The sequence below is a fragment of the Scomber japonicus genome, chromosome 5 (assembly GCF_027409825.1).
Source record: "Scomber japonicus isolate fScoJap1 chromosome 5, fScoJap1.pri, whole genome shotgun sequence".
NCBI lineage: Eukaryota > Metazoa > Chordata > Actinopteri > Scombriformes > Scombridae > Scomber > Scomber japonicus.
In genome coordinates, this window is record NC_070582.1 from 5714280 (window position 1) to 5741974 (window position 27695).

At 40.5% G+C, this 27695-nt stretch overlaps 1 protein-coding gene across 1 annotated transcript in view; it reads left to right on the forward strand.

Annotated features, from left to right (window-relative positions):
• The first annotated feature begins 7112 nt into the window (after positions 1-7112).
• The window catches only part of cttnbp2 (cortactin binding protein 2), a 110516-nt gene continuing 89933 nt past the window's right edge, over positions 7113-27695 (forward strand). Inside the window, exons 1-2 of the mRNA XM_053318892.1 lie at positions 7113-7193; positions 14392-14499. Coding sequence (XP_053174867.1) covers positions 7113-7193; positions 14392-14499 — 189 coding nt within the window. The remainder of the gene's footprint in view (positions 7194-14391; positions 14500-27695) is intronic.

A 27695-nucleotide genomic window follows, 5' to 3' on the forward strand; every position in this document is an offset into this window, starting at 1 on the left:
GTATGTAAGGGTTAAAAGGGTCATATTATGAAAAACTGACTTTTTCAGTGCTTGTGTGTATATGTATATCTATGTGTATAAAAAAATAATATCACTGCAGTATCTATACCTTTAGATGATGTTATTTTGATTATGTGGATGAAGCTACAATGTTAGCATAGCCCTGATTAATCTGAACTCCATTCAGAAAACAAGCATTTTAAAAGTTGTTTGCTTGTCGTCTTGCAGATAGACCCAACACAAGATGAATTCAGACATTTTACATGATTTAGGTATTTCAGCATTCTTTTTAAATCCATTTTTTGCTTTTAAGTTTATTGACACTCAAACCAGTCGGGATGAGAAGGCAGCTGTGTTGCTTGGTCCTTGTTGTATTTTGACCAATGCATGTCAGATACATTTTATTAAGACCTCAGGGAACTATGTTAAGTTGTTGAAAACTGACATCACAGGACTGGCAATGGCTGGTGATATTCTATTTTTATCAAAAAGTCTTATTTAAGAAAAACCCTCACTAAATACTTACTGTCTAAATAAATAAACACGAATAAATAGTGCATCTGCTATGGACTATTTTCATTGCTGGATAAATACACATTTGGTTCTTCACTTGAATGTTGTTTATTATCCTTTGGGAAATGTGTGGCAATTGTCAGACAAATAAAACTACAACAGAGGGCATTACAGTTACAGTTAAAGACAATTCAAGTCTATGTGCAGTGTTCAGCGTGCCATCAAACAGCAGGTCACTGATATGCCTGCTCCTGCTCGTGTTTCTGGCCTAACTGCTCATTTATGTTTCATGCTCTGTGTAGGATTGACGTCAGCGGCTGCCAAGAGCTGCGAGCATCAACAACATGCACAGCAATGATGTAACTTTAACAAATGTAATCTGCTGTAGGTTTTTCAGTATTCAGATGAGAGAGATAAGTGATGTCCTTTCATAGCAGGCTTCACAGGTACAGGTATCAACATATTAACACATTTCTAGCTCACTTTAAGCAGCTCTGCCTCTTCAACAGAATTTTTTAGGATGACTTATTATAAGTTTCAAAGATTAGCAGGTGTGTGTGTGTCTATGTTACATGGTTGTATGTCTATGTACAAACCAGCAAAATTAATATAATAAGAAATAGTATCAGCAAAATTATTTTCATAGTTTTCAGAAATACATTTATGGCTGCAGAAAAGTCAAGGAGGAAATCAATATGTTGAAATCTAACTTAACATGTACAAAGACTCAACTCATCACCCATCTGGCACTTTAAAGTGGCTATAATTCGTATTTTTTTAATAACAATATATTAAATATCAGTGTATAATGTCAGAGGTGTCACTCATACTGATGATGAACCTACAGATAATTATCAGTGACTCTGCATCTCCCCTCGGATTTTCTTTTTTTAATTTTATTTTATTTTGGCAAGTACATTCTTACATATTCTTACATATCATCTCACACAGTTGCAGCTGTACCACTGATAAAGTCACACAACATATTTTTTAGACTTTACATTCTTCAATTATCCAAATGTTGCCCTTCCAAAGTTTTTTCTTTTCTTTTCAAACAATAGGGCATAGTTAACTATATATATAATCGAACATGGGAAGCTATTCACTTCATGGATCACCAGGGTTCTATGATAAGGAATGTAAACACCCACATACACATACATACATATATATATATGTATATATATATGTATATATATATATATATATATATATATATATATACATATACATGTATAACCACATATATCCACATTCATGTATACATAAAACAAGATCAAACAGAAACTTACTTGTACATTGTTTCTTATTGATGTCCATACCTATATTTCCTATTATGTCTAATGCATAAATCCGTTAATCTTGTCTCCCCTCGGCTTTTCTAAGCTTTACAGTGAGTTTCAGCTCATTGTTTAGTGTCTGGCTGCGACTTTACTGTTTTGGTTCACTCTCACCACTCTCATAGTGTCGTTTTGGGCTGTTTTCAGAGAAAGAGCTGTAAAAACCCACTGTACTCTACCTGCTCAGCACCAAACAGTAAATGGACACTGCTAGCTGAGCATTTTGCAACTAAAGAGCCAGATATTTCCCTCAGGAGTTGGTAGAGAGCAAAAGCAGAGCTAAAAAAGAGTGAATATTGGATTTATTTTCACCAGGTGGACAGAAACATGACTCCAAATGAATGATAATGTTGTTCCACAACTGCTGGATGTGGAAATAAGCAGCTATTTGCCAACAACTTCAATATATCAGCTTAAAAGATGATGATGATGATGATGGTATGTCAGTGTTGTGTTCACTACTTGTTTCTGCTTCCACCAAGTGGCTTAAAAAATAATTTAATGCAGGTTTGAGGACAGTTTTTGATTGCTGGAGACATTACGAACAAAAACACCATGATGTAAAAAAGACTCAAAAACTTGAAATGTCTTGAAATGCCTTAAAACATTCACCATTCACTTGGACCATTACATAAATGGCGCTTTTCCACTACAAAGTTCCAGCACTACTCGGCTCGGCTTGACTCGACTAGACACGGTTCCAGGAACGACCTTTTCCATTACAAAAGGTACCTACTCAACGTGGGCGGGGTCGTCATAGCGACGGCTCCGCAAAACTGCCGTGACTTAGTTTTATACGCGACACAAACACATAAACAATGGAGGACATGGAGGCGATGGTGTCCTTGCTGCTGTATGTGGCTTTCTGTCACACACAAAGCAAGAGAAGAGAAACCGTATGACTGTAACACTGTTGCCAGTATTTAAAAATGGCGGGTTTGATTCTTGTGTGGGACGGCTCATGACTCTTCCAGCGACAACTCTTCTGACCAATCAGTGGCCGGCAGTCTGATGACGTCACATTTAGTATCGGCTCGGCTCGCTTGGAACCTCAGCAGAGCAGATACTAAAACAGTACCAGGTACTATCCCTAGTGGAAACACAAAGAAAAACCTGAGTCGAGCCGAGTCGAGTCGTGCTGGAACTGTGTAGTGGAAAAGCGCCAATTGATTGCTGGAGACATTACGAACAAAAACACCATGATGTAAAAAAGACTCAAAAACTTGAAATGTCTTGAAATACCATTCACCTGGACCAGTACATAAAGTGCAGGACTTGAGACATTTGAGGCATAGCTAGCATGGGGTGAAATGAGGACATTTTATGTTTTGATATCAGCCTCTCAGTGTCGAAGAGAAAAAAAAAATCCTTTTAGAGCTGCAATTTTATATCATTACAACAGCAGAGAAGCACATAATACTTCACTCCTTCGATGTCATTACTATAACTGCACAGATAACCTCTTTTTCTGGGAGTTCCTGGAGAGTATATGTTCACCAAAAGAGTAAATCACAACATAGAAACACAAAACTTCTTGAAAATCACTGAATGAAAGGATATTGTTGGGGGGGGGGGAGGGGGGGACTCTTTCTTTTTCAGCTCACTGCCAACTTCCACTGAAGGAAAAAGAGGAATGGGGTTGTCGTTTCCGAGCCAGTGCCACATCTCCGGAGTCCCCCCCCATAATCGCTGGCTAATGGCGAGCTTCCTTTCAGAGGGTGGAGGGATTATCTCCACATGACAGCTCCATCTCCGCTGATCTGCCTCAGATTTAGACACGAGTTTGGGATTTGACACATGACATGATGGTAAGAAAAGAAAAAAAAAATCTCTGTGGGAAAGCACTGAGAGGAGTTGAATAGTATTCATTATGAATCTCATGAGGTGAGTCACTGTAAAGGTTGCACTCATCAAGTCATTAGTGGGCTGTTTATAAAAATAGATACATTTCAATACATATTGGGTCCTAATTTTCTATTATTTTGCCCTTTCTGCTTCAGTATAGCTGTTGTGGGTTAAAAGCTTGCAAATAACTAACTAAGAAATAGCTTTGTTTTTATCTTAATATCTATCCATAAGGGTCTGAAACCTTATCCTGAGAATAAAGGATGGGAAAGTTAATGTTTTTTAACCCTTGTGTCGTCCTCACGGGTCAAATTGACCCCATCGCTTTTGACTGTTGCGTCTTTCCTTCCTTCCTCCCTCTCTCTTTAATCTTTCCTTTGTTCTTCCCCTCCTTCCATACTTCTTTCCTTATTTCCTTCCATCCTTATTTCTTTCCTTCCTTCCTTCCTCCTTTTCTTCCTCCCTCCCTCCTTACTCTTTCCTTCCTTCCTTCCTTCCTTCCTTCCTTCCTCCCTCCTTACTCTTTTCCTTCTTTCCTTCCTTCCTTCTCTCCTTCCTTCCTTCCTTCCTTCTTTCCTCCCTTCCTTCCTTCCTTCCTTCCTTCACCTGAGGACAACAGGAGGGTTAACTTAAAGAGATGCATGAATTTCAGCTGGTGACACAAGCTTACCTTGTATTGCTTCTCATGTGCAGAGAAAATTACACACACCTCTGTAATCGTCACACGGCTACGCTCTCATTGCAACCAGGGAATGTCAATCGTGCAACATTTGACCTAAATAGAGACTTAATAACCTCATTCTGGATGACCAGGCTGGATCAGCGTCCGTTAATCCTAAATGCCACATCTGGGAGCTGAGAGGGCCCCCTATCCTCTCTCTCTGCTTTTCTAGGATAAACAGATCCAGAGCCGAGAGATTTGAACTCTGAGCATTGAGTCATGCATTGAGATTAACATTGGGCTTTCGGGTTTTGAGTTCTTTGCGTTTGGGTTTCATTTATAGGCCGTCAAAGTAAAATGGTGGGCAATGTGAGTGGATATTACAAAGAGATGCTGGATTAATGGCGGCATTATTAGACTAATCTGCCTGTTTAAATTCATTTCATGCTCAAATCTAGTGCACAGAAGGTGCTTAATTTTTTCATGTGAAAGACCCTAAAATATATTGCAATACATTCATTTGGCACATGTTTTTGTTCAAATCAAAATGACACCATGCACGTTCAAATGCAATAGGTACGAGAGCAAGATGTTATCAAAAATGAAAGTGCAACTGTCCTAAACAGTAAACTAAAATCACGGCCTGTGCTGCAGTACATAGTTTAATTTATTCTGCTTCTGTATATAATTAGACACATAATCCCAAAAAAAGGATTCCTATAATAAACCAGATTAGATGCATTTGATTAGTTTTTCTCCAACCAAATGTGAGTGATGTGGTTCGGTTTTGTATCAAAGTGCTCTTCAGTGAAATTACTCAACCTGATCACTTCCACTACACTACACCATACTATACTACGTGACACTACACTGTTCAACATTACAATACACTACACTATATTTGGCTATACTACATTACACATAACTACTATACTACACTAAACTACATTACACTACACTATACTATACAATACTATACTACACTACACATAACTACTATACTACACTAAACTACATTACACTATACTATACAATACTATACTACACTACACATAACTACTATACTACACTAAACTACATTACACTACACTATACAATACTATACTACACTACACATAACTACTATACTACACTAAACTACATTACACTACACTATACAATACTATACTACACTACTCTACATGACACTGTATATATGACTATACATGACTATACTACACTATACTATACAATACTACACTAAACTACTCTACACTATAGAATACTACACTAAACTACATTACACTACACTATACAATACTTCATCACAATATAGAATACAATACTACACTACACTCTAGAATACTACACTACACTCTAGAATACTGTACTACACTCTAGAATACTACACTACACTCTAGAATACTACACTACACTCTAGAATACTGTACTACACTCTAGAATACTACACTACACTCTAGAATACTACACTACACTCTAGAATACTGTACTACACTCTAGAATACTATACTACACTCTAGAATACTACACTACACTCTAGAATACTGTACTACACTCTAGAATACTACACTCTAGAATACTGTACTACACTCTAGAATACTACACTACACTCTAGAATACTATACTACACTCTAGAATACTACACTACACTATACTCTAGAATACTACACTACACTCTAGAATACTTCATTATACTCTAGAATACTACACTATATAATACTACACTACACTATACAATACTACACTACACTATTCAATACTACACTACACTCTAGAATACTACACTACACTATTCAATACTACACTATAGAATACTTCTCTACACTGTATGGTACTATACTACACAACACTATAACTGACTATGCTACTATACCACACTACAATGTACAATACTACACTATGTGATACTATTCTTGGCAATACTACACTTCATTATAGAATACTAAACTACACTACACTTTACTACACAATACAGCACTACACTACACTGTACAATACTGCACTGCACAATACTACAATACATGACACTACACTTGACAATATTACACTATACTATACAATACAATACTACTAGACTACACTATACTATAGCCTACTATACATTACTATCCTACACTATACTACACTATACTACACAGTACTATACTTTACTATATTGCATATTATATTTTACTATACTATACTATTATTTCATCTGGTATTTTTAGCTTCAACATGCTTATGTCACATAAACTTTTAAACCCACACACACACACACACACACACACACACACACATAGAGAGAGAGAGAGAGAGAGAGAGAGAGGAAAAAGGCTTTAAGACCTTTCATGTTGGGGAAAATCTAATGCACAGAGAATATAAGTGAACTGTTAAAGACCCCGCACACACCCACTGGCTCGTTTTTCATACAGAGGCCGACAAATGCTGTTGTCAATCAGTCCGTCGAGACGCACCTCCTTTCCAGTTGGGAGCGCACCGGTGCTTCGCATCTGGATTTTACGCATCGGTCGGTCCACGCCTACAAGAACTGCCCGCCTCCCCTTGCTGCAACCCGCACACTCTGCTGTTGGCTTTTCACGGCGGAGACCTGTCGTCCTCCCCTCTCCCCCCCCTCATTCCCCCCCAAGCTTTGTCAGATCTCGGCTCTCCTTTTTCTTTCAATGGCCGTTCCGTGGCGTGATTTGCATTCAGCAGCGCAATAGTTAATGAGTGCCGGATGCGCCCTCACTCCAGCAGACCGCTACAGTACGAAGATGGCGTCGGAGGGAGCCAGCGGAGAGCAGCCTCCTCCGGTACAAACACTGGCAACCGCCGTGCTGGGAAGTATCGACACGGTAAGACATGAGGCTTTAGGGAAATGTGAAAGCCACACGGGTGTTTTCATCGGTGTGGCATTGGAGTAGTCAGAGTGAAAAGGGGGAGGAATGCAGTGCGCATCTATTTCTCTCCAGCGGGATCCTGGCGACAATGTCTGGAGAAAAACAAGGGGTTTGGTGTCGGTTTGAGGTGATAAATATCCCAAAGAGACTCTAACAGGCTTGCAAACAGGCGGATAGCTTGTTTTTCTTTTTTAATTTCAAGCATGATAGTGAATTCTTTTGTTCGCCCTTTTGGCTGCTTTCAACATTCATCCCGCAGTTGTAATGTTATCCTGCGCCTGATCACAGAGAAATCGTTGCTTGCTACACAGGTTGATATGTATTACAGTAAATGGGTTAATACGCAGAGACTTAAATGCAACATGTTTGGCTGGTTGCTTGAGAGTTAAATCCTGTTTTAAAAAAAAAAAAAAAAAAAAAAAAAAAAAAAAAGATTTATCAAGGCTGGTGACAGATGTGTTTCCCTGCCAAAGGGTGAATCTTTTTTTTTTTTTTTTTTTTTTTTTTTACTCCACCTTTCTTTTTTTAAGAATTTGCAACTGATTTTCTGTTATGACTCAGAGGTTTTTTGTGGTTGCTCTGTTGGAAATGATTGTGGCATGAAAATGGGTCTTTTTCCCCCCCTGAAGTCCAGCATGAATCCTCACACACTCCCACAGCTCACCTTACAAAGCTGTGACTCTTCCCATGGGTTACTCTTGAGTGTCAGACAAGACCAGAGCAAGTCAAGGTGTCCTATTTTGTTTTAAAGAAGTATATTTGTTGTAGAGCTTCACCTGTTTACACACACCAAGTTGTGATATCTCTCGCTTGCCCTTTCGCAGGTTGAAGCATATGTGGCAGGGCAGTGGCTCCTCCACCCCTCTGTGCAAAGTGATCAATCTGTTGCCCCGACTGGCGGGAGGGAGGGAGGTCATATAGCCTTTCGCTTCCCTTCAGCTGCCCTTATAATGCAACCTGTCAGATTGCTGTTATCGAGCAGACACCTTAATGCAGAATGGGCAGTGATGCAGTTTTTGTGTCAGTTTTCGTCCTTGTCCTGTTCATAATGAATTTAGCCTCTCTGATTCACGCAGCTCTGCATCCCATTAAATCACAAAAAGCATGACTTCGCTTCGGATTGTGTGAGATAGAAGAGGCTGGCCGGGTGGAAATGTGTTGCTGGAATAGAAAGCAGCCACAGTCCCTGAGGTGGGTGGGTGGGTGGTAGTGTGGGTGGGTTTGAGTTGAGTGGTGAGGAGATGGTGGGAGAGGAGTGCTGCGGGGGTGGATGGAGGGCAGAGGCAGCACAGTGGAGGGAGGAGGGGAGGGGGTGGAGGCCCGGTTCACCAGACACCTTTCTAAATTGGTCTTAATTTCAGTGACTCAGCTGGCATAGCTGGGAGTACTGGGAGCGCACTCAGAACTGCCTCGAGGCTACTTTACATTTAGCGTTGAGGCGAACAGGTGCTCCAGAGACATGGGAGCTGGGCAGCCTCCTCAGCTCTGTCTTACCCGTCTCCCTGCCAACACGCTCTTCCTTCTCTGTGCTCTGGCCAACGAAAAGGGGCTTCCGCCTCCAAAACCCTCCCACCCCCCTCCCGCCAGCCACCATCATGCCTGCTGTGGTTAAATAAAGCACTTTGCTCTTTGCTTACCCCTGTCAGACTCTCTGTTGTTGGCCAGAGGTGGGGGAAGTTTCTTGTTTGTGAGGGCTCTGAAGGACCGGCCACACATGGTCCAGAGAGGGGTCAGAGGTCAATGAGAGGCTCTCTGCCAGTCACCTCCTACTCATTTACCATAATACACATTAGTGTGACAAGACAGCATGTCTACAACTTGTCTCAAACTTAAAGTAAAGGAACTTGAGTTTTATTTTTACCAAGTGATGAGATCTGATAATGTGGCGACATTGCTAGAAGAGTCCAACAAGACAAGAAATACAAGCAGTCACCGTGTAAGACAAGCTTTTAGTTCACTTCAGATCTTTATTGCCACACAAGAGAAGCAGCAAGAGAAGATGAAAACAGAAAACCATGAAAAAGCAAACACAATAAAAAAGACACCAAGACAAGAAGACAATAAAAGTGTTACATGCAGTTTAGACAATAGTATGTTTAAAAGCAAAGAAAACTGCAGCAAGAAGCATAAAGATAAAAATGATTTAGTCATTCATTTGGAGGTGAAACTTAAAGTGAGCACCTACAAAATGTTTAATTGGAATCTTTTGCACAGATAAACTTTACGTGCACAACTGTGGGAACTACAGTAGGTGAAAGCTGAAGTGAGAAGTCTGCAAAATCAGATAAAAGATGGAGCGATTGGGTCGCTATTTCCATGTTTGCTATGTTTTCACCTTTAAATAAGTGGTGAAATTGGTCTCATATGACTTCTTGATATGTTAAATGTTACCTTTTAACAGACAGGGATGATAGCCAGAATTACAAAATAAAGCAATAGATTGTAGAAAAACACAAAAATTTCCCTTTTTAGAATGTGAGTGATTCAACCCCAACTTCAACCCTGTGATGTATTGTGTAATGGAGGCCTTTGAGCAGTCACCAGTTGTTATGTGGGATATGCTGCCATGTTGGACCAGTGCCATGAACATGAGTGGCTGTAATGTCATGGCTTCTTCCTCCTGACAACAACACCATTTCTGTGCTGTGATACAAGGGTTCAAATTACCCCGTAAACAAGTTTAGTTAAAGGGCTGCTTCACCCAAATACCTCTAGTGGTATCTTACCATGTAGATTTTATTGGTTTTTCCACGTTTTGAGATGTTTGTCTCTGGAGATTTCTGCCTCTATCCCAACATAATGGAGGTAGAAGTGATTTGGAGTGGATCAGGTATTGCCCATGACATGACTGATCCACATTAAATACAGTTTCATCATCAATATTTCACAGTGGAGTCCCCTTGTTCATGATTTCACTGACATACTGAGGTATGCAGATCTTACATTTTGGAAAAACAGAGCACAGGTTTCTTATCAGTCCCAACAGACACCCTGAAATTAGGTATCTGAATCAGTATCAACAGAGAAAAAGTTGTCACCTGTCATTTACCTTTAGTGGTATGTGAGATATGCAGATAGTTTTTGTTTTATTTGTCCGAAACCATCATGCAATCGACACGAATACCTTTTTTTCACAGACCATGCAGCGTAACAGTTGATAGTGTGATAGTAAACTGGTGATAGCGTGAGACCGACATCTCAAAACTTTAACAAGGCAAATAAAAAACTATCTGTGAGGCTAGATTCTACGATTGTTAAACGAGACTATGTGTTTTATGATCATTTTAAGCTCATCCGGCCCTGCAGTTCATATTGATTTCCCCATCTTTTCCCTCCATAACTATTGGTAACCCCCTCACAGGCGTCTATTTACAGCCTGTCATCATCACACAGTTTTGTTCTCCAAGTAACAGGACACAAACCTGCGAGAAACTTACAGGCCTAAGCAGACTGTTGCCAGCAGGATACAGTGGAGGAACTTTGCACGGAGTAAGCGGTTCTTCTCCCTTGTGGCTCCTAGTGAAACGACACAGGCCTTATTAAGTGGACCGGGGCTAACAGCGAGCCTCTGAATGGCAGCCAGGCTGCTCGTGCCCTTGGCGCACAGCACACGGCTCATGGAACAAATTAGTGTTCGCTTCCCTCACCTGCTCACTGTGCAGAAATGCCAGAGAGAAGGAGCCCTCTGCCCTCCACCCTCACTTCACAACCAGCCGAGGCCCCGTGACAGCACAGCATGGATCAGGGTTTGCCGTCCATCAAGGCTCCCCGAGTCGTCCAATTCTCTGAGCGATGAAAATGCTGCCGGGAAAGAAAAAGGGGGCTCGGGGATCGATTGGACGGCTTGATACGAATGAATCAATCCCTTGGAATCTCTTCGGCTTTTACTTCCAAGCTTGCCGTGATCACATCAGTATAAAAACGTGGTTTGACTAAACTGAAACATGTGATTGATGCAACACTTTCCAGCTCCTTGTTCTGAAAATGAAAAAAAAAGGTCCATAAGAGTGAGCAGGCACCAGACTTAAGCACTGATTTCTTGATAAAACGTGATGTTTTTCAGCACCTGTCTCAAGAAAGCTTTTCTGGCTAAAACATCATATTTTTAAGGGAAAGCACTGGCCTGTTCGTTCATTTTTTTTTTTTTAGATTTATTACCTCTGTTCCAGTTGTTTGAGCATGAACTTTTCCCCTCACGGTGAAATAAACAACGTCACAGGAGCGTGTAAAGGACACATAGAAGGCAGCAGCTTGTTGAAAGCTCAGACCGGCCTGCATAAAGTCATATTTTGTGCTTTTTGGTTGAGAAAGACCTCTGGAGATGTGTGTGGATCCTTGATGAAATGGAATAATCTTGGCTGAGGTTGAGATGTAGTTTTGTAAATCAGTCCTAAATGGCAGGTTGACAACTTTAGACGTCACCAGAATGAGTAGGTAGCAATCTGCCTGATGTGCTCCTGAGCCAAAGAAGCTCTTCCTCCATTTGCCTTTCCCGTCTTTGGTTATGAAGGTTTTATTGAACAAATAGCCCGATGTAAAGCTTCCAGATATTGGGAATGCAGCTGTGCCTCCAGAAGGCTTTTTCAGCAGATGGCTGCACTTTAGTCGCCAACACGGTAATTGGAAATTCTTCTGTCACCGAGCTCCACTGTTATCTTTTTGGCCTTTCTTTGTGAGGTTACGTCATTTTTGTAGTCGTCCGGCCAAGAATGTCACTAATTTTCCTCACTGGGGTTTTACTTTAAATGTCATTCAGGCAACCTTAACACAACTATTTGACACTGTGCTGTTTACGGATGTGAAAATGTTGTCACCCTCTTCTTCTCCTTCTGTCTCCCTCTCTCTTTAGATATGTTAGATAATTATTTTACCAACCCCCTCCATTCCTTCCCAAAAATGTCTTGATGAAAAATACTTTAGATTATTATTGAATGTTAATAGGCCAGGCTTCCCTCACAGAAGTAAATTCACTGGGCAGAATGGCCTCTTTCTCCACATTACTTTATCATACTGTAGCCTACATTAGGGATGCAACTGACAAGTATTTTCATTCCCTTCTCCATTTACAGTGTCCCTAACCCAAACGTCTTCAATTTACAAAGATGTAAAACAGAAAAGCAGCAAATCCTCACATTAAGAAGCTGGAAACAAAGATAGTTGGGTGTATTTAAATTATTCATTAGTTATCATTAATCAACTCAATCATTTAAGCTCTAGTGTATTATTTATTATCTAATGCTATAATATATTATTTATTATTATGACTACTGTTGAATCAACATGAAAAAAAAGCATGTTGATGCTATAGCTCATCCTGTCTGAGTGAATTATCACTGACAACCTACTTTTGGAGGGATTAAAACTGTAATAATGCAACTTTTGATTCTCTGAGCTTTAGTTTTTATTTGTGTATATAAAATGGTCGCACAGGCCTGCCAGCTATTGAAGCTAGTTTAAAATATATCTCAGCGTTAAATGGAACAAGCCCTCATAATGAAGTGGGTGTACTCAGAAATAAATGATTTAAATAGAATTAAATGAAGTCAGTTGGAAGTAGTGAGTCAGATAGTGCTGAATGACAAATATTGTCTCTATATGGAAATGGTTATATTTGTCCTCTTAAGTTCACACCACTTTTAGGTTTGAGTAGACCCCCTGAATAAACAGTCATTTCTGCTTTTAATGAATGCTGACTGAAATTGACTTGACCTGAAACAAGTCCTGCCTTCTTCCTGTAAAACCCACAAGGCCGAGCCAACACATGGCCGTCTAGCTTTTTAAAAGTGGACCGGAAGAAGCTTTTAATTGACATGAGGGGAAGCATGAAGTGGTCTGGTCACTCCCAATTACAGTCATCTCCACCCGTAAGCCCTGCGGTCACCACTGACCATGTAGGTGCTTAATGACCTAGCTAAATGTAATTAGGCCTTAATGGCTTCGAGGTAGAACGAGACATCTAGCCTAATTTGAGGGCTGCACTTAATGAGACCAGTTGGACACTGGGAGTAAGTAGAACATTTGTCATGCTAGCAACTTTTTTTTCTTTTATTCTGGTGGAGTTCACATGAAGTAGTCAACATCTTGGATGTGTGTTATACATACAAAGGGATATTTATCTTCTTTTTTCTTTTTTTTTACCAAAGAAATGGTTGCAGTTGCATTACACAGCACAATCTTTTCCACCATCAGCAACATTGTGGGTAGCTAGGAGTCCCAAAGCTTGATTGATATGTGTAATGATTCTGAATACTGTACGTTACTATGACAGTGGAGAAGTGAAAATGAATGTATGTGTGTGTACTTGGGTACTTGTCTCAAAGAAACATTGCTGATAATTAATTGAAGCAACTGTGTGCATAGCCTATGTACATACAGTATGTTTATATTAATGCTAACGTTAGCTTGCCAGCACACAAAATTTTACATGTTGTATGATAACTCTGGTTGTTGACACAGTATAGCAAATTAAACACCTCAACCCTGCAGATTTTAATGCCAGTATAGTTTCAGTATGGTACATGTTACTATGACAATGCAGAATTGAAAGTGTGTGTGCGTGTGTGTGTGTGTGTGTGTGTGTGTGTGTGTGTGTGTGTGTGTGTGTTTGTGTTTGTTTTCACTTGGCATTTCACTCAAAGAAACATTGCTGATAATTAATTCAAGAAACTGTGGACATATGTTTATACAATATGTACACACGCATGCTAACGTTGCCATGCCAGCATGCTAAATTTTACATGCTGTGTGGTATCACTCAATACATCAATCAGACTTTATTTGTGTAGCACTTCTCAGACAAATACAATGAAATAAAGGATGCTGAACCTGCAGATTTCAACTAGGGCTGTGCAGTTTGATGATAAATATCATGTGACAATACGGATCTGTCTGTCATATCTTATTATGCTCTTTAGTGTATTTCATTGTGACTAAACAATCACGTGGTGTGGGGAGGAGGAAGCATGGACCAACTATCCACTGTATTAGTATTTGCTATATCCAGATAGGTATCGCTATCGGCATATGAAATGATATGTAAGATTTTGGTCATGGCTATGGAAACAATTCGATGGATATTCAAGAAGTTTTAAGGTTTAATGTTTGTGTTTGTGTTGATTGCACGATGGTGACATGTTTGTGTGCTGTGTTACAGAAATGTGAGTTCAACATGGATAACCTGAGCAAGCCAGAGCTGCTCACCCTGCTGAGTATCATGGAGGGAGAGCTGGAGGCCCGAGACCTGGTCATAGAAGCCCTGAGGGTGAGTCCGAATGACACACTAACACACGTCTGAACTTCTTAGCTTAAAACGAACACAGCCTATTTCGGAGCAGATTGCCTTTGTGAGCAGTCTTAAGATGAGACGATTAGCCGTAATTGTGACCCAGAATTGAGTTTGTGTCACTCGGCTTAATGAACGATAAATGTGATGAATTCCCGCTAAATGAAGGCGATATCACAAAATCTGAATCGGTGGCGTTATCCCAGAAATATGCAGAACACTTGTGTGACCACGATGAAAGACTGTGCCTCACGGTTTCTTTCTTTCCTTTTGTAATTACCCACTGATAAGCAGCCTCTCTAATTGCCTTTCTTGAAAGGGAGCTGGCTGAGCGACTGGTTAGCACTTTGTTTCCTGACTGAAAGGCCAGTGTGCTCAAATCAACCCGGCACCACCCGTTCAACTAGCAGTGATTATACAGATGATTGAACTCGCTCGTTTCTGGCTTCTTTTTGTTCCTCAGTGACCAGTGAAGACTAATTAGGTGGATGCTGTTTGATTTTTATCTGCCAGTAGTAACTCTAGGTGAACACTGTTATATTATTTATTTAGTTAGTCTTTTCAATCAGCCACATCAGTAGGTAAGGTATCTGCCAGGGTGGGAAAGTTAACTTTTTATAATGTGAACATCTACTAGATCTACTAAATGTACAAATCATTACTTTGTGTCTGAAATATAGCAGCCAGTTTTATAATTGACCAGAATTTGACTGGTGGCTGGTGCTAATTTCCCATCCTGCTCTGCTCTAAAATATAATTGGGTGGTAATATTGTCATTTAGGGGATTCCCCACCTACACTTTAAAAAAGATAATGTTCTCTATTTGTTGCCTTTTTGGATTATACCTTGATTTTTGTTTCTAAATGTTATGATAATGAGGATCTGAAGTCAATTTGCAGCACATGTTGTGTCCTACATCAATATCGCTGGATGCTTTTAATCAGTAATGTTGCAGCAAACTTGTAAAATCTATTTTAAAAAGAGTTGAAGCAGTGGTCACACATCTCCACAGCTGGTGGGAAAGTAAACCAGTGCATATGTTGTTTGAACTCAATCTATAAAACCTTTTAAGTGTCAAGAGTGTTGAGCTAAGCAGCTTACTGTCAGCAATTGGTCTACCTGCCATTACACTGTAGTCTGCTCTCTACATTGTGTCCTGCACTTCATTTAAACAGTATAGAAATATGGTTGTGAGGTTCAGTGTCTCCAAAGCCTGAACTAGGGCTGGGAAATTAATCGGAAAATAATCGAAACTGACATTTAGAAACTCTAATCAACTTAATCTTGCTCATGTCAATTAATCGTGGTGTTCACTGTTGCCATGACAGCAAATGTTGCATATCTTTAAGGACTTAGAAAACTTGTCTCCAGTGATCATTTTAACCCAAACCATGATCTTTACATAGTTCTAATCAAGTAAACTAGACATTAACCACAGCACCACACCTTAAAACATCTTTATTTTCTCTCTTTAAAGAAACTCATGCGTGAGGGCAGCAGTGTAAAATACAAAACAAAAGAAACTGTGAAAATACATCATTGTTCATCAAGGGTGGAGATAATCGTTCATTAATCGTAATTGAGGTTAAAAGTTCAATTAATCGTGATTTAGATTTTTGCCATAATCGCCCAGCCCTAGCCTGAACTTTTACTGTCCTTGGTGAAGGAAACAGAGCTGGAATGTGTGTATATATGCATATTGTACAGCGTTAATAGCTGTGCGATGACGGCAGGGATGAGTTTAAACGGATGACATTGATCTGTGGTTACTTAACACTGATGCTGCACAGATGATGACTCTGTGTCGTGTCCCAGCAGACGAGGAGACAACCTGTCTCGCCCTCACGTTGCAGGTCGCCTCGTTCTCTGCAGGGACAGGTATACCAAGTTATTTCTGAACAAACTCTTGCGTGTCCCTCTTTGGCTTTGCAGCTCTGTATTTAGGTCAGAATCTGTGCCTCGGTTTGTCCACGCTCTACTTTAAGGCTTTTTTTAATAGGCTCTAAATGTGCGACTCATTCCTACACATACACGTTCAGCTTGAAGGCTTGTCAGTGATGCTCTGGAACAATAACATATAAGCCTCCATGCTTTGCTCCAAACACTGTTGCAGGGATCGAACCGGTGACCTTTTAGTTTTCATAACCGTCCCTAGTGTTCTGGTGTTTCTTTTTTTAATGTTCAGCTTGCAGACATTTTGTTCGGTTTCTGTGATATTGAGCCCATTGTGCAGCTTTACGGTCATTGACCTTGCTGATATTGAACAGCACCTAATAACTCCCTACCTCTCTCGGCACCACAGCACCGGCTTCAGGCAGTGATTTGAATCTTTTACTTAGTTTTCCTCTCTCCTCCCTCTAATTTTTCATTCAGGTCCATATTTTGTGCTTCGTCATACCTCTTCTACTGTCTTCTTTTATTTGAATTTAGGACAGTCTGTGCCTCAATGTCACCTTTTCTCTGTCCCTTTGTGTTTTTGTTATTGGTTCTTTCCACCACCACTTCACCCATGTTTTCTGCTGGCATTAAGAGTCCCTGCAGGCCCCCTCTCCCCTGTGGGTGGATATCCTATCCAGGTTTCAATGAAATAAGCCTCGTCTCTGCTGCCCTGACGGCTCTCGCAAAACACAATGAGCCTGTTTGTTCTGTCGCAGATAAGCCCCATCCGAGAGAGAGACAGAGCTAGACAGAGGAAGAGACAGAGAGGAACAGAGATTGAAGAAAGGAGGGGTGGGAAGAAATAAAAGAGACACAGTGGAAATAGTCAAGAAAGATGCATCGAGAGTGAGAAGCCCAGATCGTCCGTTCGGATCTGACAGAAGGCGATAGAGGATGGATGAGATGCAAAAGCGGGGGTGAAAAGTGGAGGCCTGATATCGTCTCTGACAAAGCGGGACAGTGTGACAGAGAGGATTAAGCCAACTGCCCCGAACCACTCGCTTTCCAGTTCTTTCTCCAACCCCCCCACACCTCCCTCCCACCCTGAATAGCTAGAAGAAAAGCATCATCTGGCAACCAGCTGAAGGGCTATCAATGTCACTGCACAATGATGTCCCTTTTTGTTTTTTAAATCAAACCACAAATCAAGCTAACTAGCCTCATTAGTCAGCATTTCCAAAGCACCTTACACTGGCACAGCTACAAAGCGCTACACACACAGAACTGAGTATTGTGTCCTCAGTTTTAGTTCATGTTGTTTTTCGTTGTCTTGGTCCACCAATTCCCCACTGGACCATTTATCGGCACCCACACCAAAAGGCAGGTCCAAACTTCCATGGCTTGGCACATCTACAACGATTGTTTGCGGCGTTCGGGTGTTATTAAGAAGCTTTGGTGCCGCAGATTAATTAGCGTGTGGCTAAAGCTGGCTGAGCTGCCGTATCAGGTTTCATCCTGGAAAAAAGAAAGGAGGCCGTAAGCAGATTAGTCAAACAACAGCGATATCACATGATTACCGTGGCTGACGGCAACACAAGTCACCCATTCTTTTGGGCCAAGAGCTTTTCAGAGGGCATTTGGAGACTCCATCTTTACCCAAATCTCAGAGCAGGGAACTGTTTCATTTGTATTGACAGGCCACAGCCGCAAAGCGCATTTCCAAAATGATGAAGCTGCTTTCACTGTTTTATCAACTGGGTACATTTTGGCTGAGTAGCTGCCTGAGTTGAAGTGGATAAGCTTACGAGCCAGAACTAAAATTAAGTGTTTGGCCAATGGCCAATGGTAATTTCTCGCTAATACAAAGAACAGTTTTACAAAAACACAACACTGTCTAAAGCTTCTTCAGTGTTTGGTTATAGAAAGCATGAATGCAGAAAATCTGAAGGTCATTAAAACTATTTTTAATGTCCTTGACATTTTAAAAACTTTTCCATTCCCACACTGTCTGAAAGCCACCATCCATGAGTCATCAAAGCAGTAGAAGATAAGCACTCGATGACTGTTAATGGCCCTTTTTTATCCCAATAAGGGAGAGCAAATCCCCACAAAGTAACATTCACTCTCCTTTTAGCTCTGGTTTGGTCTCCACCAACTCCTGATAATTATATTTGGGTCTTTATCTAGTTGTTTACATTTCTTACTTTGATTTTCAGTTTTTTCCATGCCTGGCAGTTAGCAGTTTCATTGCCTGATCTGGCGAACTTGAAATGGCTCCATATATTTCCATAAAGGAGAGCTTTGCAGTTCAACCATATTGTCTGTGTGCAGCTAGAGAGCCAAAACGATAAGATGGCAGAAACTAAGCTTAGGCTACTCACAAAACGAGGCTGTACCCAAATCTGAATGTTTCCAGTTGAGTCAGTAGTTTAGGCTGAAAATTCAACTTTTGGATGGGAGCGGTTATTTCACTTCACGGCTGCATTTCAATCCATATTGGTCATAGGTCAGTGAGAACATCCTAGAGCCCAACGTAGCGCCTCTGCTGTGTGGCTGCTGACAGAGCTGTTAGCCAGTGACTCAGTCACACAGGACGGCAGCAGAGGACGTTTTTACCAGCGACTGATTCAAAAGTAGTTTAGCTGACTTTGCTAACATTCAGCATCAGACCGTTGAAGCAGAAAGGAGTCACGCTACCCTTTTGTTTTGGTCAGCCTTGTCTGTTTCCATCACTGTTAGTTTTTGGTCAAAACTTGATTTGTATTTGCAGTTTTAAAAAATGCAATGATTTGGCTGACTAAATGAGAATGGATTTTGAAGGCTTTTGGCCATCGACTCCCGCATAGAGCAATGTTTATATAAAAAATACAATTTAAAGGACTATTATGTAGAATTTAGTGGCATCTATCTTAACAGACTTGGCAGAAAAGGAATATATTGCTCAAAAGTATGTTTTTAATTGTTGTATAATCCCATGAAAATAATGAGCTCTATATCTACATAGACAGTGGGTCCCCTCCACTGAGGCCACCATGTTTCTACAGTAGCCCAGAAAGGACAAACCAAACACTGTCTCTAGAGAAGACCTTTTGCTTTTTTCATAAGTGTCTGGGCCTCCGTAGGTTCTCCTACATGCTTGCAAGCAAAGAGTGAGGGTGGGAGGGAGTATATTAATTTGGTTGCCATCTGCAACCTCACTGGTACACAGCACTAAATCTAACACACTGGTCCATTTAATAAAGCTTGAACTAATGGCCTTTTAGTAATATCAAAACATTGCAAGTGGTTGCTTCCAAATCCATCATGTGGAAACAACAAGGCACACACATTGCCAGATCAGTAGTTCCTTTTTATAAATAATTGAATCAAACTTCACTTCCACTCATTAATTGTACTCTGTGAGCCATGATAACTGTTTGGACAGTTTGTCAAACTGTTTCTAAGTGTTGGGCAGTTATGTGCTGTGAGCTTTGGTCTCAGTGGGAGAGAGGAGGATTGTACAGAAGGAGGTGTCCAGATTGGACGTCTGTGCTTTTGTGAAAATGACTTCATGGGATGATTTCACTGGCAAGAAGTGATCACTGGACAGAAAATGAAAACTCATGTAGTGACCAGGCAATAAAACTGTCTGGGGATAAGTGCTAAACCAGCTTGAGTAGTGCCTTAGTAATTGTGACATTTTAACTCTGAATTTGTATGCAGCCTTTTAAGCCTTTTCTAAAGTTTTAATTGTCTGCACTGCCTTGTGTATACATTATTGCTATATATGAATCTGATTGCCATTGCTGTAACATGAGATAGCGTTTGAGTAAGAAACAAACAATGTCAAGGTCAGTAATACCATTCCTGAAGCAGCTCTCATGCTTATTAAATGCTTCCTCTTTACAAATTAACCTCTACCAACTGAATGAGTGCTGTTCCTGAGGTAGATCGGGGTAACTATCCCTACAGACGGTGATGTTTTGAGAATCCAGATGGGCGGTCGGCTTTATCAGCCCACCAGCGTCCGGGCCGCATGCAGCCAGGCCTCCTCGGGAGGTCATGTGATCTGCCATATGACTAAGAGAGCCCGTGGAGCTGCTGTCAGCACTGGGCTCATACATGCTTAGCACAACACAACACATGCCCCGAGCCATCAGGCTTTCTCCAGCGTCACGTTATCTTCGACCATCTAGCTATTTAAGGCATGCCCTGTTGCTGGGCTTTTCCAGCTCTCCTACCATCCAACCCCCCCCCCCCCCCCCCCTCCTCCCCACACATACACTCAGCAATGTTTGTCTTCTTCTATATCTCTGCTAGTCTCTTTTTGTTCCCGTAAAATCTTTGCATTTTGGACATCCTGCCTTCTTCCTGTGTTGCTCCTTGTCGCTCACTGCTTCTTTGTTTCTATCTCTGTTCTTATCTCTTTTTTGGACAGAGCTCATTACTCATCATTACTGTCTTTCTTGCATTGTCTCTCCTTGCACATAAATCTTTTGAATTTGTGTGTTTCTCTCGCTGTATCTCTCTCTCTCTCACTCTTCGGGCTACCACCACAGCTAATCCGAAATATATTAAAAAATCACAGTGCACTCCCTGAACCACAGAAAGATTCAACTTCTTCTTTTTTTTTCTTTCTCCCTGCCTTGATAGAAAGCTTCCCCAACGAGTTCAATCATGTGCTGAGCAAAATGTTTGAGCCTACAATTCAAGAGAAGTAATCTTTTTTTCGTTTTATTCAAATCGAACAAAAAAAAAAGAGCAGTATTATCATCTTCACCACCTGACCCATCTCTTCTTTTTTGGTTGGGTTTGTAGATATTGGAAATTAAATTGGTTAGAGAAACCCCTTCAGCCAAGGCAGGCATGATTCTCAATCTGAGGAACTGTTGCTAAGACACTTGGCACAGTAAATATTTTCCTTTTAAACATTTTAGAATAAGTTACAGCTGCAATATATATGCAAATATAATTTACAACAATGAAAATACAGTTTAGGACATTAATAACAACCTGCATGCATTTTCGTTCATCTGTATCTTCTTCTTTCTCATCCTTCTTTTACCTCTTTTCCATGATCTAAAACCAGGTTTATAGTTCTTGGCTTAACCCCCTGTCTCCAGATACTCACACAAGCCAATCAGCATCTTGCTCTGATTGGTCGGCTGCCTAGCAACCAGACCCCCCGACCTGGACCCTCCTTCATGAGCTACCAGGCTCGTGTTTCACTGCCACCCACTGACATGCCACTCAGGAATGAGGCTAGAAAGACTCAGAGAGTCAATCTTATTCTCCAGCCAACACCCCCACGCCCCTTTTCTCCCTTTCCTCCATTTTTATTTGAGAAAATGGCACGACCTGTTAACGGCTGTCTTTGGAGAGCTCCTTCTTTTTTTTTCCTTTCTTTTTCTTTTTTGGGTAAAGTGCTGTCAATCTGTGCAGAAGACGGGTACACTCCCATGGGACTGAACTGTCTCAGAGTTGAAAGAGCATGTCTGAGTGTGTGTGTGTGTGTGTGTGTGTGTGTGTGTGTGTGTGTGTGCATGTATTATGTATGTAGACTAAGCTTTTCATTATTGTTAATCTGTCAGCTATTTCTTTGATTTTTGAAAACGCCCCAACACAGGTTTGCAGAGTCAAAGGTAACACAGTGCAAATCCCAAAGAAATGACATTCATTTAGCATTGTAGCTCGACTAATGGTTTTAATGATGAACCAGTCATCAGCAGAACTATGTTTCCATTAATTTTCAATTTGGGCTTTCACTGAGTATTCCATAAAAAGTGCAGCCCACACATTAATTAAAGGGGACCTCTGCATTCCTACAGTAAGCAGGTTTCCATCCAGGTGTAGTTTACCTCGTATCAGTCGTGATCATTTTGACTCATAGTATCATTGGAGTGTTTTCATGTCTGATAAACCCTAAAAACTCATGGATCTGTTTCTCAAATTGGACTTTCTGGATCATGTTTAACTAAAATCAGATGCTTCTACCAATGCAGCACCTTTTCATTTTTCTGATGCAAAAAGTAAAGTCTTGATTTAGTCTTTATTGCATCATGCTGCATAATCTGCTTTTTGGAGCTGTTATTTTATGATGTTAATCGTATTAATATTTCAATATCAGGACTGTGTGATATGACGATATATGTCATGTGACAATAGAAGCACATTTATCGTTTCATATTATGCTCTACCGTTTATTCCAAATCACACTTTTTGAGTCTGTCCATCTTTAACTTCTTGGCTTTTAACTTACGAAGCATTTATTGCACGTTTAGTCACGAAATGAGTGTAGTTGTTGTTAGCTGGAGTGCTTCACCTTGTTCACTGTCTCTCCTCTGCTGCGCTGTGAGCTAAGCTCCGCCCACGCTGAAACACAGAGCAGAGGAGAGTAGCACGTCCATAAATGAGAGCAAAAAACAACAGTAGAAACAATGTTTATTTCAATTATTCACCAAGTTTAAGTGCACTCGTTTCATTTCAGCTCAATGTGAGAGTCTCTGCTGCGTTTGCTGTCGTTAACGGTCACGCTTCTCTCCTCTTCTCTATTTTTCGCCGCAGCAATGTGTGTGTGTGCTACTTATTGATTTGGATTTACAGAATATATGTCATTATGAGGATATGAAATGACCAATATCAGTGTATGGGATTTTAATCATATCAACACAGCTCTATCTATCAGCGTGCTTTCTTTGCATCTGCTGGTCTTTTCATTATGTGATTGAATTGTGTAACTCAATACGTCCGTGTTAGCCTATCAGGAATCAGTTTGTTTCATAATCTCCAGCCTGATGAGGACCCAGAGTGGTTTAAACTAGTCGGCACTTTAAACCATTAAATATGTCTGACTGAATAAAAGGCTTTTACATAATTTACCGCTCTCTGCCTGAAGAACGTTTTCTTTCACTTATAAAGAGTACCTTGTGGTTCTTGTGTTCGGCGGATCGCTAATTGTGCGTGTTTAAACGTGTTTTTTTTTTTCTGTGTCACTTATCGTTGTGCGTGCTAGTCCTATTTTTATATACTTGAACATATGTGTCCAAAAAAAAGTCTTCACTGTGAGAAGGAACAATTGGTGAAGTGCTCAAAGAAGTAGGTCATACTGTAGCATCCGTCCCTCTCACTCTCTTTCTCTCTTAATCCTCTCTCTGCCTGCAACCCCCCCCCTTCCCCCTTCCCCCCCCCCCCTCCTCTTCCTATAGACCTATATTTCACTCTCCAGCTTCCCTTCTCTCCCTTCGTTCTTTACATAAAGTCTATAACTTGCTGTTTGATAGAGGCTTTTATCTAAAGTGGCTCACACAGTGTGGTGAATGCATACATCTATAATATGGGTGTGGACCCTCTGGGAATCAAACCTCCGGACCCACTGGCATTGATCAACGCTTTGCTCTGCTTGTTTCGCTTCACAGAGAACATGAGAGGAGCTTTTTTTTTCTTTTTTCTTTTTTCTTCACATGAAGTTGGACATCTATGTTTCTGGGTCAAAAGTCAAATTAAACATAGAATGACTAATAGTGACAGGTTTTTATAGCTGCTCATACTTTTAACCCTTACATACTGTTGTTGCATGTTTCATTTTCACTATATAATTATGGCTGTTATGCTCTCATTCTGGATAACGTGAGATCGTAATATATTAGGACTGGGCCGATATGCTTTTGAGCCGATTCGATTCTCTATCTTCAATTTAAATTGTGATTCTGATTATACAAGTATTGCGATTTTATATTTCAATGATTGTGATTTTCTTTCCTTAAACAAGAACAGGTTGAACCAAACACTTGATAATACATCATAAGTCATATTTACATAAAACAATACACACATCACATCAGTTTGTGAGATTTATTTTTAAAACTGTGCACCTGCCCTCACAAAAAACATCCTCATCCTAACCCTAACCCTAACCCTAACCCAACATCTTACAATAAACTAAACTGTTACATTTAGCTGGTGTTTAGAAAAAAATAAATAAATAAATAAATGCATAAATAAAAATCGATTCTTGTATGAGAATCGATTTTTAAAAATCACCAGAAAAAAATCGCGATTAATATAAAAATCGATTTTTTTTGGCCCAGCCCTAGTAATATAGTGTGATTGTGAATTATAGTATTTCCACTATAATAGTATCAAATCTGGAAAAAAAACATGAACACAATATACACAAAAATCATTCAAAGACGTCACTTTGAGCTCTGATAAATGAAAACAAGCATCTTCCACTATTTTCTAACATGCTATAGATAAAATGATATAATAACTACAATGATGAAAGATGAAATGCAGCCCTGAAGTGTTTCATGAAGCAGTTGAGTCCAGGGTCGGGTGTCAGACTCACTACTTTAAAAGGGCACCGACTGAATTACATAAGTGCAGCTTCATGTTGGATCAATCAGTGCCAGATTTTGGTACCTTGACAGCGGCTTGTGTTGTGAATTCAAATAAGTATTGATGGCCTTTACTAACATTTAAATTTCCTGTTTGTACTTCCTTATTTTACTTTTTCCTGATCGCTGCTTTCAGGCCCGTGTTAAGTTACTGCTGATGAAAACATTTCTTTTCCTTCTTCATTAAAAAAACAAACAAACAAGTCGACATCATGACAAGATCTGGATATATTTTGAGCTATGAAGAGTACGAGCAGAAACAGCCAGAGTGGTGGTGGTGATGATGATGATGATGATGATGATGATATTGGATGAAGAGCTGCAGACAACAGACTATTACTAAGTAAAGGTACTGTTAGATGTTAGTACTGGTATCGGTTCAAACGTGAACCGTATCCAACCTTAGTTGAGTCCAAATTCAGCGAGATCTACTTTTTCTTCTCGTCTTCTTCTTCTTCTTCTTCTTCTTATTCTCTCTCTCTCTCTCTCTCTCTCTCGCTCTCTCTCTCTCTCTCTCTCCTCTCTCTCTCTCTCTGTGTCTCTCTTTCAGGGTCTCTCAGTCGGTTGATTTGATGACATCACTCTTTCAGCGAGATCTACTTTTTCTTCTCACCTTCTCCTCTCTGTCTCTCTCTCTCTCTCTCTCTCTCTCTCTCTCTCTCTCTCTCTCTCTCTCTGTTTCTGTCAGGGTCTCTCGGTCGGTTGATTTGATGACATGGCTGCTGTGAGATGTGGGCTGAAAGCGTCATGAACACTTTAACTCACACACACACACACACACACACACACACACACACACGGCTACTCCACGTGACGAGGTGGGGAATGAAATGAGAGATGGCGATACAGACCTAGAAACGGTAAACTCTGCTCGCCTTACGTGACCCCTGTATGTAGAATTTATAGCGGCAAAAGCTCTCAACACATTAACAGTTCGTTTTGTATGCGTAACATCCCAGCCCGTGTGTGTGTGTGTGTGTGTGTATGTGTGTCCTAAATACTTTGAAACTATTCACACTCCTGTGAGATGTGTGAAACTGAACTGTGACGTCTCGACCCGGTTTGTCATTTTTCAGGTGTCACTAGATGAAGTCGGGGAGAGGAAGCAGACCGTCTAACATTCATACATAGAAGAAGAAAGTATCATTTCTAGTTTGCTTTATAGAATTTAGTCATTAAAATTATTAACAATATAATCTGAATAAAAATAATTGATATTTGTCACAATATAATGAGACTTAATTGAGATTCAGCTTTTAGTTGTTAGATTAAATTATGGCCCCTGAGTCTATTTTTGGTGAATCCAGTGAGTTGACTACCAGGCCAGTCAAGCTGCTCATTGAGTTGCATCAATGTTTCAAATAATAATAACATTTAAATAATTTGTGCTGTTCAATTAATCAATTAGTAAAACAAAAAATGACAGACAGATTGAGTCTTTTTTGAAGCAAAATCAAACATTTTCTGGTTCCAGTATCTCAAATGTGAGATATTTAGGCATTTCCTTGTTGTGTATCATTCAGTATAACATTTTTTGGGGGGGATTTGGCCATTTAGATTAACCCTTCTGTTGTCCTCGTGTCAAGAAAGGGAGGAAGATGGAAGGAAAGGATGAAGGAAGGGAGGGAGGGAGGAAGGAAGGGAGGGAGGGAGGAAGGAAGGAAGGAAGGAAGGAAGGAAGGAAGGAAGGAAGGAAGGAATGGAGGGTGGAAGGAAGGAAGGAAGGACGGAAGGAAGGAAGGAAGGAAGGACGGAAGGAAGGAAGGAAGGAAGGAGGGAGGGAAGGGAGGAAGGGAGGAAGATGGAAGAAAGGGAGGAAGGAAGGAGGAAAGGAGGAAGGAAAGGAGGTAGGCAGGAGGAAGGAGGGAGGAAAGAAGGACAGAAGGAAGGATGGAAGGGAGAAGGGAAGGAAGGAAGGAAGGAACATGTAGACTTCACTATGGCCTCTTTGGAAACTGCACTTTCACAGGACAGTTCATTGGCACATCGACTGATTGACTCCTACAAACAATGATTATTTTCACTATTGATTCATCTGTTCACCCTAATCAGAAAATACTCACATTTAAAATGCTGGAATCAGATCATTTTAGCTTTTCTGTGGATTGGCTAAATGATAAATTGACTCAATATTTGCAGCTCTACTAACATTTAGTTTGATATATGCCGACTTCTTCCCCACTGACAGGCAGCTAGCTCCTCTTTTGTGCATCAGAAGTTATACATGATAATATCTCATACTTACTGAACACACACTCCGTCTGAATTGCTGTCACTCTCTCACACACATATACACTGCCTTTACTGTGTGTGTGTGTGTGTGTGTGTGTGTGTGTGTGTGTATGTGTGTGTATGTATGTGTGTCTCTTATACAGCATTTAATAGAGTGTGGGTGTTCAGCTGGAGCAGAATGAGAGCAGCAGAATGAGAGCAGCAGATGTGAGCGGCCGACTTCAGGTTACCATAGATGTGTGTGTGTGTGTGTGTGTGTGTGTGTGTGTGTGTATGTATGTGTGTGTGTGTGTGTGTGTGTGTGTGGAGGTGGGGTGGGAGGAGTGAAAACCCCATTGTTTTAATTTTGTCATCTTTTCAGTGCTTTTCTTTTTTTTCTTTGTCTTTATTGTTCAAACATGAAAAAGCATCTGTTGTTATCACTTTGGCCCGTTAACCTGCTTCTCTGCTGCTGATGTAGCCAGAGGCAGCAGAGAGGAGCGTGGGAGTTTTCAAGCTCGACAGGAATAAAAGAGCAGATGAAAGTTTACCGTCTGCAACAGGAGGGACATAGAGCTGAGAAAGGATGCCGTTAATACTTAATAAATAAAATAACAGGTATTATGTAACTGTATTTTAAGTGGTTTCACTACAGTGGAGGTTTAATGCACCTAAAACACTTAATGACTGTGTGTGTGTGTGTGTGTGTGT